An 18807-nucleotide genomic window follows, 5' to 3' on the forward strand; every position below is an offset into this window, starting at 1 on the left:
ACATAATTCCTGTCTGGCTGGGGTACTGGAAGCACAGGTGGTTACATACAGGACTGTGCCATTGGGTAACTTTTTAGTAATTTTATTCAATGTGAATAGATCCCTTTGTACCCCCAGTGGTACAAACCCTTTGATAGAAGAGACCACCTATAAGAGTACCAGCACCCGTTCAAGTTAGCGGGAACATGATAAAAGGTGTCTTCAGTTCAACAAATTATAATAGCTTTTTATGTGGATTTTTGAAAGAAAAACTTTGTTTCCTGTTATACTTTATAAAGTATAAGTTGTATGGTACCTGTTTGGGAGAAAAATCAGTTCCCAGGCATTGATGAGGTCTGTTTGAAATCTGCCTGACTTCTGTGTCTGTTGCTTTGCCCTTGGATGGTTGGTTCTCTCCAAGAGACTTGGAAATGAGGTTTTGGGTAGGAACTCAGGGATGTCATGTCCCTAGGAGTCCAGTGCTGTGTCTTCTGGTTTAGAGTTGTCTTCTAATTCTCTGGAATTTAGAGTTTTCTGTTTTTTTATTGTAGCTCTCAAATCTCCTGGGCAAATTGTTAAAGTTGAACATCCCATAAAGAGATTAAGAGAAAATCTCCAAGCAGGGCATGATGAAATGGAATTCCCCATTCATCCAGGTGCTGTGTTTCGGGCCAGCACGTTGCTTTGCTGCTTACTGCCCTGGCTCCCCAGAGCGTCTGTCCTGTAGGAGGATGTTTCATAAATGAGATGTGCTGTTTCCTTTGAAACGTTTTATGCTTAGGAGAAAATTGGTCTTTTTATCAGTTTAGCTATTGAGTGACAACACTAAAGTGCAAATACATGTTAGCCAATCTCTTGACCTGGTCAACCTTTTAACCATTTTCTGCATATTGGAAATGCATATTAAAGGACTCTGTAAGTGTGCATTTTTCTTTCTCTTTAAGTTTTATTGCTTATTTATTTGATACAGGCTCTTGCTTTGAGCCTAGGCTGTCCTCAGACTTATGAGCTTTGTGCCTCATCACTGAATGCTGGGATTACACGCATGCACCACCACATCAGCTAATTATTTTGTTTTTATGTGACATTTCCTGTCTGAAGGTCAGCTGTTGGGATGGTAAAATTGAAAAAAGTTATTGGGTTCCTTATGCCGACCATGGGATTAGAAAAGACTGTCAAGGTGTTAAATTTAGTTCTTCTGTGTGGAAATAGAGTTTTTGAGGGACTAGGGGTGTGGCTCAAAATGAAGTGTCTGCATTCCCTCTCCACTTCTGATAAACACCAATCATAAATGTGTCAGTAGCCTGTTGGAAGCAGTGAGAGCGTAGAGATTGTGCCGTGCAGTCGGTGCTGGACCACTTCCAGCACTGAAGATCAGAGTTCCAGAGAAACACATCCTCTTGAAGCTTGGCATGTTTCCCTGCAGAGGGAAATTAGGGGTATATTTAAATAGTTGATGAAGTTTTAAGAAGGCTGAGGTAATTCCTTCTGTAAAAGAGCATATAAAAATCATCCCTGGGCATGGTGGTGCATACCTATACCCCAGCACTATCACAGGTTTGAGTACACCCTGGACAACTGAGAGAGTCCTTGTCTCAAAATGAACCAAAGAATCCTAACTGTACTGAAATAATCCAAAAGAAGCTAGGTTGGAAAACAGAACAAAGATTTGTGACAGGAGAGGACCATGAGGCAGAGAAGAGTACTAATCCTGCTTCCTTCAGGAGTACCCTGTTCATAAGACCTCCTTGGTCCTTTATCTTTCCCAGAGCAAGTCTTGCCAGAACCTTCCTTAAAGGGACACTGTGTGAGGAGTCTGAGTTCTTTTGTCAGAAACATGGTGGTTTGGCTTCTCATTACATCCCCTTTGCCTAGGATGGGGTTTGGCACAAGATGGTGAGCATCTAGTTTACAGAAAACAAGAATTGTCTGCATCTGCAAATTCAACCATGTTAGACACAACAAAATCAATTTTGTTTTCTTTTTTCCCCTTCATAGTGCTCAAAGCTTCTTTCAGACACAAGTGTTATTCAGTTCTACCCAAGCAAATTTGTCCTTATCACCGACATACTTGATACATTTGGTAAGTACCTTGTGCGTCTTATATCTGGGAAATATGTTTGTATTTTCCAGAATTTGGTGTCAGAGTTGCTTCAAATAAGGTTCTGCAGTGATTTGAGTGAGTAGGTATATTATGAGGGAGACCAAATCCTGCCCCTCTGCCCGTTAACAGGGACAGTATGGTTTCATACATTTTAAGTTTTAATGGAGTTATTGTGTATATTAAGTATGCTTATGTATTGACATAAATGCAGTAATTATGTATATTTATCGATACAGTCTGAGAGTTCAGTATATTTAGACATACATGTTTAAGGATTAGATCAGGGTAATTGAGGGGCAGGCCAAATAGCTCAGCAGATTAAAGCACCTACAAGCAGGCGCATTGGCCGGGAGTTCAATCACCAGGCCTGGCATGCCTGGTGTGCACCTGTAATCCCAGTTCTTGGGAGGCTAAAAGCAGGAGGATCACTACGAGTCCAATCTAATAGTGAGACCCAGAACACTCTGTAGATGCTTCTCTAAAATACAAAAACAAAACAAAAAATCATGTAATTGGCCTATCAGTCATGTCAGGTCATGTCAGATGTGTCTCATTTCTTTGGGATAGAAATATTCAAAATCCTTTCTACTAGCTCTTTTGAAATATTCAGTTAATTGCTTTCCTTGTGGTGTGATAGAATAGTAGAAATTTTTCATGCTGTTCGTCTGTACAACATGTTGTTTTTGAATTAAAGAATCTTTTTTTTTTTTCTTTTGGTATCAAGAATTGAACTCAGGGACTGTCAAGATAGTTTAGCAGACTAAGTGCTTACTTTGGCATGCACAGGGACCAGGGCTTGATCCCCTTTCCTTTTTGTCACTCCTCCCCCCCCCCCCCCCCCCCGGGACGCTGAGCAGGAGACTGAGTCTAGGCATGGTGACGCATGCCTGTAATTCCAGTGCTGGCAAAGCTGAAAACAGGAGGATCACTGTGAGTCCAAACTGCATAATGAGACTCTGTACCACGTACATAAAAGGAAAAAAAAAAAAAAGAATTGAACTCAGGACCTTGCACTGGCCAAGTAGATGCTTTTCTGCTGATTTGTGTTCCCAGGTGCCTTCCCTCTCAACTTCTTTTTGTGAGATAGTATCTCGCTATGTCATTCTGGCTGTCCTTGAAGTGACTGTGAGGCCCTTTTTGGCTACAAACTCATGGGCATCCCCTGCCTGTGCTTCCTGAGTGCTGGGACTACAGGTGAGCACCACCACACCTGGCGTGAGTGAAGAACCTTGTGTCCTGTTTGGCCCAGGGTTCAATAAGTGCATGAAGTGAATGAACACAGTCAAGCAAACTGCAGAGCACAAGTCCTACTTAAGCCAGCTGCTGTCCATCTCCACAGGGCCATCAGAAGCTCACGCTGTTCAGAACTGAGTGTGCTGGTCAGCTTTTTGTTGCTCTAACAAAATACTTGATGGATCAATTTATAAGCAGAAAGGTTTATTTGAACTCCCAGCTTTGTAGGTTCAGGACTGTGATCATCTGGGTGAATTGTCCTTGGGCCTGTGATGGGACGGAGCAGCATGGCGGCATCATGTGGCAAAGCAGATCCACTTGCCTCTTGACCAAGACAAGAGTGAGGCGTGGACCAGTATCCCTTTAAGAGAAGGTCCACAGTGGCCTACAGACCTATCAGAGGCACTGCCTCCAAGTAGCACCACACTGTAGACCAAGATCCAGACTGTAGCACTAGTTGGCAGTGGTGGGTTGGCAGCTCATCCCAGCCCTTTCCCTGCCCTCCATGCTTCCTTTATGGGGGCTGGCACCCCATGGGCCCTGCTGTTGAAGCCACTGTGAAGCATCGTCATCCTCACCAGCCCCTTGTTGCCCAGATGGTGTCCATAGCTGCTCAGAGGTCTTTCTGCATCCTCACAGCTACTCTGAGTACCACAGTCCATGCTCAGTTGAAGTGATGCTGAGGTGAGAGGAGCTGCACAGCATTAATGGCAGGAGGCTAGGGGCAGGTGAGGATGTGGAGCTCCTGGTGTGGGAGCCTGCCTGGTGGGCTTGGGGAGCCACAGGGAAATCAAAGTAGCTGGAGTTGAGTGGGCAGGAGGAGTAGGCAAAAGCGATGTGGCCAGAGGTTGCGGGGGGCCATGTGGGCCCCTGGTGGATGTGGGGTGTGATGCTGAGGGTATCCCAGGGAATGTGAGCCACGGGGGACACAGTCCACTTTGGGTTTCCCAGGCTCCCTCTGGCTTTCGGCTGGGTGGATTGAAGGTGTGGCTGGCATGGGGTTTGCCCATGGGCTGTGGCAGCTCTTTTGGTGTCGAGCAAGTTTGGTCTGGCCTTGGTGAGGCAATGAGGGGAGGGAAGAGCATCTACAACAGGATAGCTGCATGAGCCTGCAGTACAAGTGCCTGGTGTACACGCTCAGCCTCCACTTGTTCTGGAGCTCAGCTTCCATCAAGGAATAGAGTCCTGTTGTTGGGACCATGGTCATGGTTGATCGGGGCTCTCCTAGCAACACTTCCTCCTTGTCTCCTCTACTGCCCCCCTTCCTGTGAGTCAGAACCTTTGGCCCAGACCAAGTCTAACAGCCCTGGAAGATGTTCTCCTTGGGGTTTGAGGCCTTTAGGTGGCCCTGGGGCTCTGGCCCATCCTGGGCAAGCTGAGATGTGGGCAGTGCTGCTGTGCTCGCCCCATGCCAGAGAGTAGTAGGGCTGCAAGGTAGGGTGATAGTGCAAGCCCTCAGCAAATGCTCTTCCAGAGTCTGCCCAGCAGCCCTGTGAGCTAGAGTCCATTAGCATCCCCATTTCTGAGATGAAGAATCTGAGTCACAGGGAAGGGGGTAGCTTAGCCACGGCTTTCAGCTCAGTGAGTGGCTGAGCTGGGACTCATTTAGGGCCTTCTGCAGTCAAAGATCCTGCATCTTTGTCTCATACATTGCTAATGTGGGCAGGAAAGTTAGTGATTCAGATCACTTTGGATTTTTACCCCAGGAGTTCATCATTTGTAAATAGCAAGAGATGGGAAACATCCCCAGAGGCCATCAGTAGGGAACTAATTAAATCATGACATGTCTCTGCAGTGAGTGCCCAGTGCTGTTAAGGAAGAAGGCTGTGCTTGTGTCCCTGTAGGAAGATCTCCATGTGTGTTCTAAGTGAAACAGCTAAGATGCAGGAGCTGCATGGAGTAGTGTGTTACTTTTGCATAAGAAAGAAAAAATTAGCATGTGTGTTTCTCCTGTTCTCTTGGGTATGCTGAAAACATGGAGGATATCCAAGCACTAGTACAGCTGGTCACTGAGAGATGGAATGAAGACAGAGAATGTCACTCAGCATTGTCCTGCTGTGTTGCATTTTGAGCTGCAGGAATGCTTTACCTCTTTAGAACCTGTTTGCAAGGTCCCTGGCCTTCTTGTCCATGTGACACAGGCCGTCTGCGGCTTCCATCTGTCTGGAGTGCTAGTCCTCAGGACCCTTGAGACCACCTGCATCAGGAGACGCTCAAGGGAACTTTGTATGCTTTGAGGCCCACAGGTTTCCATGTTTTAAGAACAGGCATGGCATGTGGCTTTCTTGGGTGGTGGTGCCAAGGACTTCATCCATCTTTCTGTGTGTTGTTGTGTCTGTTCTCTGTTCCATGAAATGATGCCTGATGGTGCAGGGCTGGTGCCTCGTGCTTGTTGATGGGATTGGCAGAGGTGGGCGCATGTTTGCAGGGAGGTGGGTCCTAGCCCCTGATTGCAGAGATCACGTACAAGGAGGAGATACATGGTTGTGTTTGTTTTTTTATTGAGGTCTCATAAGCAACCATGAGCAGAGGCAGGATATGTAGTAAATATCTTGCCACAGTACCTATCTCAAAGAGCACCCAGAAAATGCTGGCTGTCACCTCTGGTGACTTTTAATTGTTGTTGTATTTTCACTTTTAGGCATTTGGTACAGGATCTCACTGTGTAGCTTGGACTCATAGTGATCCTCCTGTTTTCAGCTTCCTCAGCACTGGCAATTCCAGTGTGCGCCACCACTCTGAGACTAGTTCTGTGGCTCAGTGCGCCCTGGTGGCAGGGCTGGTATGGCATGCAGGACCGGGTATGGAACCCTGGTCCCTACGCTTGCCAAAGCAGGTGCTTAGTCTACTGAGCTATCTTGCCAGCCCACTTCTGGTGTTTTAAAATGTACCTTACTTCTCTGAAGGCAATGATGATGAACCTTTAGAGGTTTCAGTGAATATCTGCTGTGGCTTATACACAGTGGGTTCCCCACCATTGTCTTAGTGCATAAAAATAGAAATCAAGAGCTGGGAGGGAGGTGCACTCCTAGAGTTCTTGCACTCAGTAGCTGAAGTAGGAGGATTTTAAGGTTTAAGGCCAATCTAGGCTGCATCTCAAAGCCTGTGTCACCAAGCCTCCATTGAAAACAACCCAAAACAAAATTAAATCAAGGATCAAGTACTGTTTGTCAAAACAACTGTGCCCTAGTTGTACAGGAGAAAAATTGCTTGCTTTTATAAAGTGGTTTTTGAATATGAGGATGAGCCATGAATGCTAGTGTCTGCAATCCCCACAACATTCTGCCTGGGAGGTTGCATAAGGAGGATAAAAGTTTGAGCTCAGCTTGAACAGCTTAAGAAATTAGGAAGAGCCTATCTCAAAGCCTTTTCTAAAAAGCATGTGAGTATGGGTGAGGGTAAGCAAGATGTTTCTGGAGATGTGGCTCAGTACCAAGGCCCTGGGTTCAGTCCCCAGTACAGCAAGCAGGAGAATGTGAAGGTAAAATATAAAGCCTAGGTGTTTTTTTAAGGTAGTCTTAGGGACATATGCTTTTGAGTAGGAAGGAAAGAGGTTTTTGTTGCTCAGCTCTGTGCCTCTAGGAGTCAAGGAGCTTTGCCGCTATCCGCAGCCTTGCTGTGTAGTGAGTGAGGCGAATCCCATGCAGCCCTGATGCCAGAGGTCGTGCTGCACCAGGGAGGCTATGTCCTGCACTGGGTTTGTCTGTGGGGTGGCCACTCCCCAGGTGATGCAAGTGCGTCCTGACAGACAGGAGGGCTGGTGGGGCAGGAGCTGGGACTCACTCTAAGGCTTCCACAGCATCAGCTGGAGCACATGGTGTAGAGTGGGGCTTCTCATCTGTGGCTGCACATTGGGCTCTCCTGAGAACCTTTAAAACCTCTGACATGTTCTGAGTTGCATCCCACCCTAACCTCTAAGGAGGGATGTGGACACCTGTCACTGTTCAAGAGGCCCATGTGCTGAATGTGCAGCCAGGTCTGAGAAGCACAAGTGTAGGTGGAGGTGCTCTCTGGTGTCTCCCTCAGTTGGTGATCCTCATGCTTGAGCGTGTACAAAAAACCTTCCCAGCATAGTGATTCAAAAACCATATTGTTCGGCCAGACCTCTATCCGGACATTCTGCTTCAGTAGTCCTAAGGTGGGCCCAGGAATGTTCCTTTCCAAGAAGTATCATTGGGTGATTGCACTGAAGGTGTCCATCCTGGGGGAGGCGGCAACTCCTAGCCCGGATGCTTCCTCCCTTCATCCTAGCACTGTCAGCTCTTGGTGTCATCATTTCATCCCAGGTCCATTGACCAGACATTTTTTTACAACTGTCACATTTTCAAGGTATGGTCTTTCCAAAAGATATGCACAGAAGTGGTGTTGCTCCTGTCTTGGGGGTCCACACTGCCTGCCCGTTGTTGTTTTTTGGAGTCTGTCTGTTTACATGCCTTCTCCAGCTGCTTAGTTGTGTTCTGGCAAAGCTGAGAGTAGTTGAGACAGTGATCTCTGACTTACAGACCCCTGCTGTGCACCCATCTGTGCAGGAAGCATCCATCCCTTCTTGATGCCTGCCCTGATCAGGTCCTGGGCATGTCCAGCGGGTGAGAGGAGCACACTTGCCTCCCTCATGGGGCTTCCTCCCTTCCTTCCGGGTAGAAATTCACATTCAGATGCTTCTGGTCACTTCTGGGCAGAATCGAATGAGGGAACACCAGGAGAGCCTTGGGGTACAGTGGGACAGCAGCGCAGATGCCATTGCAGGGGCAGATCCAGATCCCTCTATCTGGATGTTGTCCTGTAGGTGTGTGCATACCTGTGTGCCCATCGTATGTGAACAAGCAGGCTTTACTTCATTTGCCCAGTTTCCTTCTTGGTAATAAAGCCGTCATTTTTTTATGGATTTATTTATTTGGTACAGTGTTTGGCTATGCAGATTGGACTCATAGTAATCCTCCTGTCTCAGCCTCCCCAGAATTGGGATTATAGGCTTGTGCTACCACACCGTTATTTTGGTGCTTGGCACCATTCATGGTCCGCACAGAATGCAGTACCAGGATCAAACCTCCATCCTTGCGCTTGCTAGGCAGGCACTTACACTGCTCAGCTATCTCCCTGGACCCAAATTTATAAATTTTTAAGGCACCTTGTGGCTGCTCTGTTTATGGATCAGATCCACCTGGTCACAGGCCTTTCTCGGCCCACTTGTAGCCTCTGATTGAAAATTGAATTTAGCAAAGAATCTGGAATATGTTCTGTTGAGTGCATGGAGAGAGCTGAGTCTCCATTAGCTCTGGGTTTCAGTCAAGCCTCTGGAGGGTAAAATGGTACAATGGATCTTTTTTTTTTCCTTCAGAAAGTCTCCTGTCATTACAAAGAAAAATCCAGTAAGAATAGTTTAGTCTGCCCTGCTAAGGCTGTGGAGATAGCTCAGCAGTGTGCCTGCCTAAACAAGCACAAAGAACCGTATTCAGTCACCAGTACCACATGCAGTGCCTGCCCTTGTTCACCAAGACTGACATGGTGGCACATGTCTGTAATCCCAGTACTGGGAAGGCTGAAACAGGAGGATCACTAAGGAGTCTGCGCTGCATAGTGAGACCCTGTGCTAAATACATTTTAAAAAGTTTATCCACTAGAGGGCAGTGGTATCACAAGTTAAAATGTGCTGGGGTTAAGCTCTGTGTGTGTCACTGATTGACACAGTCTTTTAGTGTTTGCTTCTGATGTGTGACACTAACACTGTACGTCTTTTATCCCCAGGAAAGCTGGTCTATGAACGCATCTTGTCCATGTGTGTGGGTAACCGCAGCACCTTACCAGGTAACACTGAAGTTTTCAGCCAGTTTAGGTGGGATTCTTTTTTTTTTCTTTAGGTTCTAGGCATTGAAATGCAGGGCCTTTTGAACTAAGTTACATCCCCAGCCTTTGAATTTTTTCTTTTCTTTCATTTTTTGAGAAAGGGCCTTGCTAAATTGCCCATGTTTTGCTCAATTGTGTGATTTTTCTTGTCTCAGCCTCCCAGAGTGCCGGGGTCACAGGCGTATGCCACCACACTCAGTTCCTTAATGTCATTCAACCCTGGAGTCACTAGTAGGAAGTCTTATGGAGTCAAGTTTTCTTGAGAATTGATTGAACTTTACGTTTTAGTGCAGTACAAAGGACATGTGTGAAGGCTTGTGATCATCTCAAGCATCTAAAACCTTAGGTGGTTTTCAAATGGGCCTGTCTAGGGATTTTAGCAAATATCAGACTGTGCAGACATTGAAAAATATAAAATTAGACTCCGCTGAGCCTTCACACAAGCTGGTTTTTCTCTGCTGTTTGATTCTTTCCTTCTTTTTTTCTTTGTTTCTTTCTTTGCTACCAGGAATCGAACTCAGGGCCTTGCAGTTGATAGGCAGGCACTTGTGCTGTTGAAGCACATCCCTTACCCTGTTTAATATGTCCCAATTTACCCTCCTTTTCTTTTTTAAAAATTAATTAATTAATCAATTTGACAAAGGTCTTGCTACACAGCTCAGACTCATAGTGCTCCTCCTGTCTCAGCCTCCCCATTACTAGGATTATAGGCATGCGCTCCCATGCCCAGTTTTGATGGCCAGCGCCACACTCCCGGGGTGGAAGCCAGGTCCTTGCGCTTGCCCAGCAGGCACTTAGACCACCCAGCTAGCTCTCTAGCCCCAGTCCATCTTTTAAGAACAGCTTAATAATGTATATTTCTCAGAAAGACAGAACCACATATGTCTTTGTATCTAAACCAGCTGTTAGGAACTTGTCCTGTCTGAAAAGGACAAATTCAGTCCAGATTCAGCAAGAGAAAAAGATCATTCAGTGCAGTAGTGTTCAGGACTTGCCTTTCAGTTTGGCACCCACTGGCCCACAAGATTCTTGGGTATTTGTGATGTAGCTGTCCAAACTGAGATGTCCTTAGCAAAAACACAAGGACACTGGGTGTTAAAGACTTAGTAGCTCACTGTTTATATTGATTATCTGTTTATATTGATTATATGTCAAAATGGTATTCTGGATGAATTGGTTCCAGGTACATTATTAGAATTAATTTTGGCTGCTGGTGGTGGCACACACCTATAACCTCAGCACTGTGCAGGCTGAGAAAGGAGGATCACCATGGTTTGGACGCCAGCCTGCACTACATAGTGAGTTCAAGCCTAGCCTGGTTGACAGAGACCCTCTTGTCAGAAAACAACAATAAAAATTTAACTTCACTGTTGCTGTAGAACCTCAGTATTCAAGGCACATAAAAATGATATAGGGAGTCTGGAAAGGCGAGTTCCAGCTCCAGTGGGAAGGATCGCTCTGTGGGCTAAAGAATTTGTGAACTTGAATCCATTTGTAGAACTTACATGTGTCCTCTGTGTTGTGCCAGCAGCAGCAAACTTCAACCAGAGGGCCTGGGGAGATGGCTCAGTAGAATAAATGCTTTGCTGGCAAGCACAAAGGTCTGAGTTCAATCCCCAGTTCAAAACAAAAACAAAAATTTCAACCAGAGGTGGAATTAACCTCAAATTCATGTATTCTTTAACACCGACTGTAATGTATTAATTTGTTGGTATTAGAAATTGAAGCCAAGGCCCTAGACGAGCTCTCAGACAACAAGCTAGCAATTTTAAAAACCCTTTTTAGTACAGGTTCTACTTTCTAGTAGTATTACTATATACCTAAGCATTTATATGACCTGCCTGCAATAATTCTCCTCCCTCCTAATTTTCAATGACTAACCAATATTGTAGGACCAAATAAGGGACGATTACCTGCAACTGGCTCCTTACCCAAGCCGTAAAAGTTCAGAATTAATACCTGTTTTGTTAGTCTTTGTCTAAGTGCATTAATTAACACTTTTACTGCTAAAATTCTTTTCTCTCCAAATATCTGTTTTTAATTCTCACCTGGAGCCATGTACATCAGGCTGGCTGCTTGCTTGCTTCCCTTTGTCCCTCCCTCCCTCTTTCCTTCCTTCCTTTGTATCTTTTTTTCTGTCTCTATGTCTCTCATTCTCTCTCTCTCTCTCTCTCTCTCTCTCTCTCTGTCTGTCTGTCTGTCTGTCTGTCTGTCACTGTTTCTCTGGTTTTTTTTTTTTTTTTTTGAGACAAGGTCTTGCTGTGGAGCTCAGGCTGGTCTTGAACTCACTATGTAGTGTAGGCTGGCCTCAAACTCCTCACACTGCTCCTGCCTCTGTTTCCTGAGGACAGAAGTACTTTTCGCTAGGAGTACCGAATTGCACCATCATGCCCATCAGGCTTTTGTTTTCCCACAAATGATTTCTTCATGGCTTTTTTCTTTCATTTAGAATCTATATCTGCGTTGTCTTCTCTAGCCCCAGGAACCTGAAGAGAAAGGGGATATATTTTGCTTTCAAAGGCCAGACAGTCTGGGGGATGCCTCTTAGGCAAAATTATGAAGAAAGCTTTGTGATCTGCTCTGCAGATTTCTGGCAGAGATCTAATATAAAAAGAGAACTCGGGTGGCAGTTGTGCTCATTCTTTCCATTTGAATCAAGTCCTAACTGGTGAATTTAATATTGAGCTCTTTGCCTATAGCTCTTTTATCTGTGATTGAATGTGTGTCTGTCTGTCTGTCTGTCTGTCTGTCTGTGTGTCTTTGTGTCTGTCTGTCTGTTTGTGTGCTTTAGTATTGCTGCCCTCAAGCATTTCTGACATTTGGAAGGTAAGGCACTGAGGGAGTATACCTCCCTGTCTTTTACTCCATGCTAATATTCTCTAAACTCAAGCTTTGGCCATTTTGTGGACGCCTGGTAACTGAGTCTATGTAGAGGAGCTGCGTTGAAGGGAAGCGAGAAGATCCCCTGGCGGGTGTGTGGTTCTGAACCTGCATTTCTAACCCAAGATCTCGAGATGCATCATGATTCCTGCCCATACTGTGAGGTTTATGTAGGGAATCTTCGCAACAATGGCAACAAGACTGCGCTAGAACAGGCTTTCGGCTATTACAGACCACTGCAGAGTGTGTGGGATGCTAGAAACCCTCCTGGCTTTGCTTTCGTTGAACTTGTGGATCCCGGAGATGCAGCGGATGCTGTCTGAGAGCTAGATAGAAGAACATTATGTGGCTGCCGTGTCAGAGTGGAACTATCCAGTGGTGAAAAGAGAAGTCGAAATCGTGGCCCTCCTCATTTTTGGGGTCATTGCCCTTGAGATAATTATCATAGGAGGAGTTTTCCACCTCATTGCGGATCTCCACAAGGGAGAAGTTTCTCTCGCAGCAGGAGAGAGATCACTGTCTCGGGAGGAAATCACAAGCCATCCTGATCCTTCTCTAGTTCTTACAGCTGATCTAGGTCAAATGAAAGGAAACAGAAGAACAGTTTGCAGGAGAAGTATATAGAAATTAATTTCACTGACAGGAGTATGTACAGAAAAATCCAAGTTTTGTTTGCAACTTCATAAACTTGATGCTTTTTTAAGATGTTTCAGCTGTTCACCTTTGTGTCTTGGAACAGTGACACAATAGTGTAATTCTCTGGTTTGAGATGGATCATACGAGGCATGTAATACCAAAAACTGTTACTTTATAATGTTCTCTTAAGCAAAATTAAATTTGCTTTGAACTTCAGTCTTGCACAGACTGAAAATAAACCTCTAAACTTTGCCTAGTTAAAGTGTGATCTAATGTTACAGAAACAAAACTGACAAAAATTGAATAAGACTTGTTTCATAGCTGAGATAATAGTGTATAGACATGCTACCAGGTACAGATAAAGACTGCACACAACACTAGGTGAGCCTGGTTTTAAAAATGGAACTGGTCTTTATCCTGGGCAGAGATTTCCTGGTTGGTATAGAATAGGTAAATTTTAAGAGTTTACCTTTGCAAGGTCACAAAGCTTCCGTCTGTGATGCTGTGTACAAGTACATAGCTGTATCTTTATTTGGAAACCTGAGATTTCAAAGAACCAATGTCCTGCTGGTATAAGCGTACATTGTAGAGCTGAACTATGCAAGTATTTTTCATGCTGTCATATGTAATATGTTTTGTGAGACTCTAGGATTAAAGTTTTGTTTACAAATTGTTAAAAAAAAAAAAAAAAAAAACCCTCAAGCCCTGTGGCAGCTGTCACAAACATCAAGATTTTTGATGCCTAATGGCACAGTGTTGTATTTCAGATCACTTCTCTCCAGAGAACGTAAATGACACAGCCAAGGAAACGTGCCTGAATTGGTTTTTCAAGATTGCTTCCATCAGGGAACTCATTCCGAGATTGTATCCTTTTTCTGTCTGGTGATGGTAAAGATAGGCGACGAGGGCAGCTGTGCTAACAGAAGAGATGTGATGGGTTGCCTGATGTTGCTGCTGAAACTTTGGTCCCATTATGATTGCAAGCCTGAAGATAGGCCACGCCATAATGGTGGAACCCTTGCTGAGACTCTTGTTCTCTCAGGTTTTGGTTTTTGCTTGGAATATGAATTGGTGCTTTAGCCTTTTGTTACCTTGAGGAATAATCCTATGTTGACTGTCTCAATTAAGATGCTTCATCTTTGTGTGTTTTTTTTTTTTCTCATTCCAGAAACTTGAAATCAAAACCTGGTCAGTCTTTTCTGCACAGGAGCCAGTATTGAGGAACAGAGAATTTGACTTACCACAGCCTATCTAATAGTTACTAAAGTTTTATACTTTTCCTGTGAAGCATTGATAAAAAGTGCTCAAAACCCAGGGTACTCTCAGTGTGTAATCATGAATCAACAAATAATATTTTGTAGGATTTATTTTGAATTAGTACGGAACCTTGAGAAGCATACATTGAGATAGGCAGCCACTAGCTACTTTAATTCTCTGGCTTTTGTGGGCAGTGTGATCCTCCTAAGACTTGCCTAGTCTTTTTCTAAAATACTCTTTGTACACAGGAATCAAGTTGTCTGGACATTATCTTCCTTAATTAAATGATTTTATAGCTATGTGGAAGCATCCATCTTGAAGTGTAATAAATTCCTCTCCAAAACGTAAGGCTCTTTTTGAGTGTCTAGCACCATAATATTTCTAACACTCTCACACACAGATACACTAATGGTGTTGTGATAGTAGTTATCATTGATGAACACTTTATGGTAGATCTGATGTTAGTCAGTTAATCGGTATTTAGTCCAGCTATGCTCTTAAAGAAATAGAAACCCTATTTTAAGATCAATATGATGAATGCAGAGGAAAACTCAACCTAGAGGAGTTGGTGAATTAGTTTATAGAAGACCAGCTTCACTTTATTTGTGTCGTGGCCACATAGCAAAGTATCTAGGATTATGTGGTCCTAGATACTTCTTTAAGACTCTGTAAGCCTCAGGTTCCTGTGTTGTGAGTGTGGCCCTAGGGAGGGATCTGTACAGATCCTTTAAACTCTGCATGCCACCCTGAGTGCCAGGCACACAGTAGGAACATGGTCCTGTGGGCTTCTGCTGTTGAAGGAGGAGGAGAAAAAGCTGATGATGGGGTGATGAAGAGGATAATGCTGATGCATTTGCCCTTGGGGCCTGCGGCTACTTGCTGCACTGGTTCATCACAGATGTGATTCTGCATACAGTTAAAAGAGCCTAGCGAAGCCAGGTCTGTGTTCCACAGAGCCACTGACACACCAGTCACTCCTTCAAGTCAGGAATTGATACTAGGAACTGCACTGATTGCTTTTTTGATTGGATTTAGAATTCCTCCTCCACATCGTTGATTGGGATCGGAATGTCTGAAATAGTTGGGGAAATAAGATGGGTGCTGAAGAGACCTTACTGCCTGGGCAGAAGGAATCGCATAATTCACTTGGATAGGGAGCAGAAGTAGAGGGTAGCTGATCTGCCCTGAGGGTCTGGGAAGAGATGAGCACTGGACATTGATTAAGTCAGTGCTAAAGGAATAGAGAAGGGCCAGGGAGATGGCTCTGTAGAATAAGTGCTTCCCTGGCAAGCGCAAGGGCCTGAGTTCAATCCCTGGTTCCACCAAAAAAAAACAAAGATGACCAGTGGGTGAAAAATTGTTGAAGGACAAAACTACTAAAATTAGTAAAGTGTGGCCTATACCTGTAATCCCAGCACTTGGTAGGCCGAGGCAGGAGGAGGTTATTTTGAGGCCAGTCTGGGATACTTAGTGAGATCAAGGGTAGCCTGAACTGTGTAGTGTAACCCTGTCTCATAAAGAAAACAAAAAATTAGTAAATGTGACTTCAAGCCTGAAAAAAGGTTAAAGTTAGCCTTAGGCACAGAGCAGACAAATACTGCCGAAAGGAATCATTCAGTGAATCAGACCAGAAGAGAAAGTCTTAGGGCCTGTCTTAGAAAATGGTAACACTTTGACCTTGATGTTTCTGAAACTTGTGTGGTTTTTCCTTTTTCCCAAACAGGGAAGTTTGCTTAGCGTGGTGGCACATGTCCATGATGCCACCTTGAGGGAGACTGAGTCTGAAGGATCAACACAATGTTTGAGCCCATCCTGGGCTATATCATCTTTATTTTAAAACTAACAAAATAGTTTTTCCATCAGGTGTGATGCTTCCTTCTTTCTGTTTCCTACAGGGGTATTTCAGAGTGCCTGCCCCGATTGACCTGCATGATCAGAGGCATCGGGGACCCGCTGGTGTCCGTATATGCCCGGGCTTACCTGTGCCGGGTAGGCAGCTTGCACACCTATGGCTGCTCCTGTCTTCCACACCTTCCTTGGACCTCCCCTTCCCCACCATCTCAAAAGGCAGTGACAGAAGACTTTATTAGTGGCCAATTTTAGGACCTCTCCTTTCTATACAGAGCAGTTATAGGGTTTCCTCTGAAAAGTTACTTTACATGAAGAGCAACTGAGCAGGAGTCATTCTCATTAGGGGTGTTTAAGGTCATTTTTGCACAAATAAGCTGGTTTTTAGAATTATTTGTCAGTTTTGGACGGAAAGAAGCTTCCTGGCCTTTTAGAGCACAGAGTTGTTCTTATTGACCTGAGAGTATGCATCCTCTTTATCTTAAAGTTCATAGGGATTTTTTTCTTCTTGAAGAATTGGCCCAGAGTGAGAGTTGATATGGCCACTGGTGGAGAGCAGTGTCATCTGGAACAGCAGTCTCAGGGTGAGGGGGACCGGTTGGGCATCGAAGCCTTTTTTTCTATTATAAACTACTATGACACTTTGATGTGGAACTAATTAGTTTCTTCTTTGAGACAAATACAACCATTGAAGAAGGTGGGGCAGTTTTTCTTCTCAGGGCTTTGCCTCTCAGTGCTTTCACACGGGAGGGTCTGGTCTCCTTGCCCTATCTGCATAGCAAGGGTTATTGTCCCCAGAGACCCCATATACATTGTTGAGGACAGAGCCCCAAGACCACTGAAGCCTTTGATTTGCTTCTCCCTGATAGCAGCAAACAATGAAAACCTTGTGGTCTCAAGTGTTACAGAGATCTCACTCACTGCCCTCAGTGAGTTGCAGACATCGAGTCTGAAGGATGTTTATAAGCCTGCTTTTTGATAATTGAAGAGCATCCAGCTCCCTGTTTGATAGACCGTATGTGTAAATTTGGGGTTGTTTTTCTATTCAGCAACATTAAGTATGTTACCTACAGCTTACTAGGTGCTTCTCGGGGAAAAATCAGGACAAAGCAGACCTACCCCAGCAAAAGTAGTGATGAGCACAGCGTATTTCATGGCATTGGTTCTCCTAGCTGAGTAGTTATGGAAGAGCCTCTGAGCTCTTTCCTAAGAAGATGAAGAGATAGTGTGGTTTCTTTCAGTTTCACTGGAGACACTTAGTTCATGTGATTTAAGGTAGGAGGGAGTTGATCACTGTGTGTGTCTGCATACTGTGGAGTAGTTGTGAGCATGGCTAGATAGAGGGACTCAAAAAGCATTGTCAGGAATTGGCTTCCTTCTGGGTTGGCCTCATTGTTTGGCTTGCCATTTACATATTGAAGCCCACAGCAGCTCTGAGCTTCTACCCTGCCAAGTTTTACAAAGGAAACCTTTTCCTAGTAGATCCAGCCAGTCGCAGGGCTGATTTCTGAATAGACTGCTTATGTCACTTGCTCCCCACTAGACCAGTCACTGTAGCTATAGCATGGGTTATGGTAAGTGACAGAGCCCGGCTTATGTTCCCATTTCTGGACCTTGGGGAAGGTGGGTGTAGCTCCAACAGGAGCCGTAGAGAGAGAAGTTGGAGTCCCCAGACACGTTCCACTCTGGTGATAGGAAGTGAATATTGGACCAGATGAAACGGCACATGGAAGTCAAGAGCAACTGCCCTTGCTACTCTGGAGAGAAGTCTTTTACACCCAAGCAGATTTCTAAGCTGCTCATTTGGTCTTATAAGAAGAGATAAACAAGAAACAAAAGCAGTGAGTAGGTGGGGTGTGGTGAAGCTTGAAGCTGCTATTTATTAAGGAAAGTATGATTCACTCTTCCTTTTAGCCATGGACCTTTTAGCTTCTCTGCGCTGCTTTTTCACTGGACAGCTTTTGCTGTCACCAAACAGATAATTATTGCCTTTTTTACAACATGATTAAGTAGAAGGAAAGACGGGAGAGTCACAATATAGTAGAACTGGATCTGACATTGGAATCTTTTAGAATCTATGCACTTGTGCTTCGATATGGCTCTTCCTCCCTCCAACAGTCATAAACCTGTTTTTAAATTTTAACCTTCTGTTGGTTTTCTCTTTATTTTTTCCTGGTACAGGGGATTGAACTCAGTACCCTGTGCTTGCCAGGCAAGCACTTATTCTACTGAGCTCTCTTCCTTGGCCCTCTTCATTCTTCTTGGAAGAATGGTGCCAGCCGTCTAGGAGGCATCACTGTGGCTAACCCTCATGCCTTCTGGGGAGGGAGAGGTCAATGGGACAAACCTGTCCCTCTTGCATACTCTGTTTCCCAGAGATCAGCTTCACGAGGCTCTTGTATTTGTGGTAAAGTAGCGGTTTGGCAGCATGGCTATCTGAGGAGCCCAGTTTTAGCAATATTGGGATGTTTGGTTTAAACACACACACATACTCACATTTCTACTCTACCCTTGTGCTCCGGCTGCCTTCTGGAGGACTGACAAATTTCTGTAGCTAGAACTATTACGATAGGTTTTTAAAATACTGAATTCAAGAACTAATAGACTATAACATGGTGCTTTGTCTTGATTGTGTGAAATTCCTTTGAATATATTAACATGTGTGTCTCCTTCCATGATTACCTAGCAAATGCTGGATGTGGTGGCACAACATGTAAAATCCAAGCCAGTCCTCCATTGTTTTGTGGTGGGAGGAATACTGGGCACTGGGCCTGGGCCCTCAGGCATGCTCACTCTGCATGTGTGTACAGTACACTCAGGTGCACCCTGGTCCCTGTTGTGAACTTGGTGCTTTGTCTAGTAAGTAGAGTCACTTGTGTGGTCAGCACTTTATTTTTCTTTCAAGGCAGGGAATATCGCATGCAGTTTTGAGCCAGCCTACATTCCTTATTTGTGCTGCATTTATCTGTTCTCTTGGCTATCTGTCCAGAAGTGTATTCATTACCTTTGGGAAACTACAAAGATAA

General features: G+C 44.6%; 1 protein-coding gene and 1 pseudogene across 3 annotated transcripts in view; both read left to right on the forward strand.

The window, feature by feature from the left end:
* Vps35l (VPS35 endosomal protein sorting factor like) overlaps positions 1 to 18807 on the forward strand; it is a 122748-nt gene that overhangs the window by 25769 nt on the left and 78172 nt on the right. For all 3 annotated transcript variants that reach the window (XM_023704383.1, XM_004644209.2, XM_023704384.1), the window contains exons 8-12: positions 1978 to 2062; positions 9062 to 9121; positions 13444 to 13540; positions 14230 to 14277; positions 15829 to 15922. In XM_023704383.1, the coding sequence (XP_023560151.1) occupies positions 1978 to 2062; positions 9062 to 9121; positions 13444 to 13540; positions 14230 to 14277; positions 15829 to 15922 (384 nt within the window). The remainder of the gene's footprint in view (positions 1 to 1977; positions 2063 to 9061; positions 9122 to 13443; positions 13541 to 14229; positions 14278 to 15828; positions 15923 to 18807) is intronic.
* On the forward strand, positions 12175 to 12726 carry LOC105743953 (annotated as a pseudogene).

The sequence above is a fragment of the Octodon degus genome, unplaced genomic scaffold (assembly GCF_000260255.1).
Source record: "Octodon degus isolate 3935 unplaced genomic scaffold, OctDeg1.0 scaffold00195, whole genome shotgun sequence".
NCBI classification, from domain to species: Eukaryota; Metazoa; Chordata; class Mammalia; order Rodentia; family Octodontidae; genus Octodon; species Octodon degus.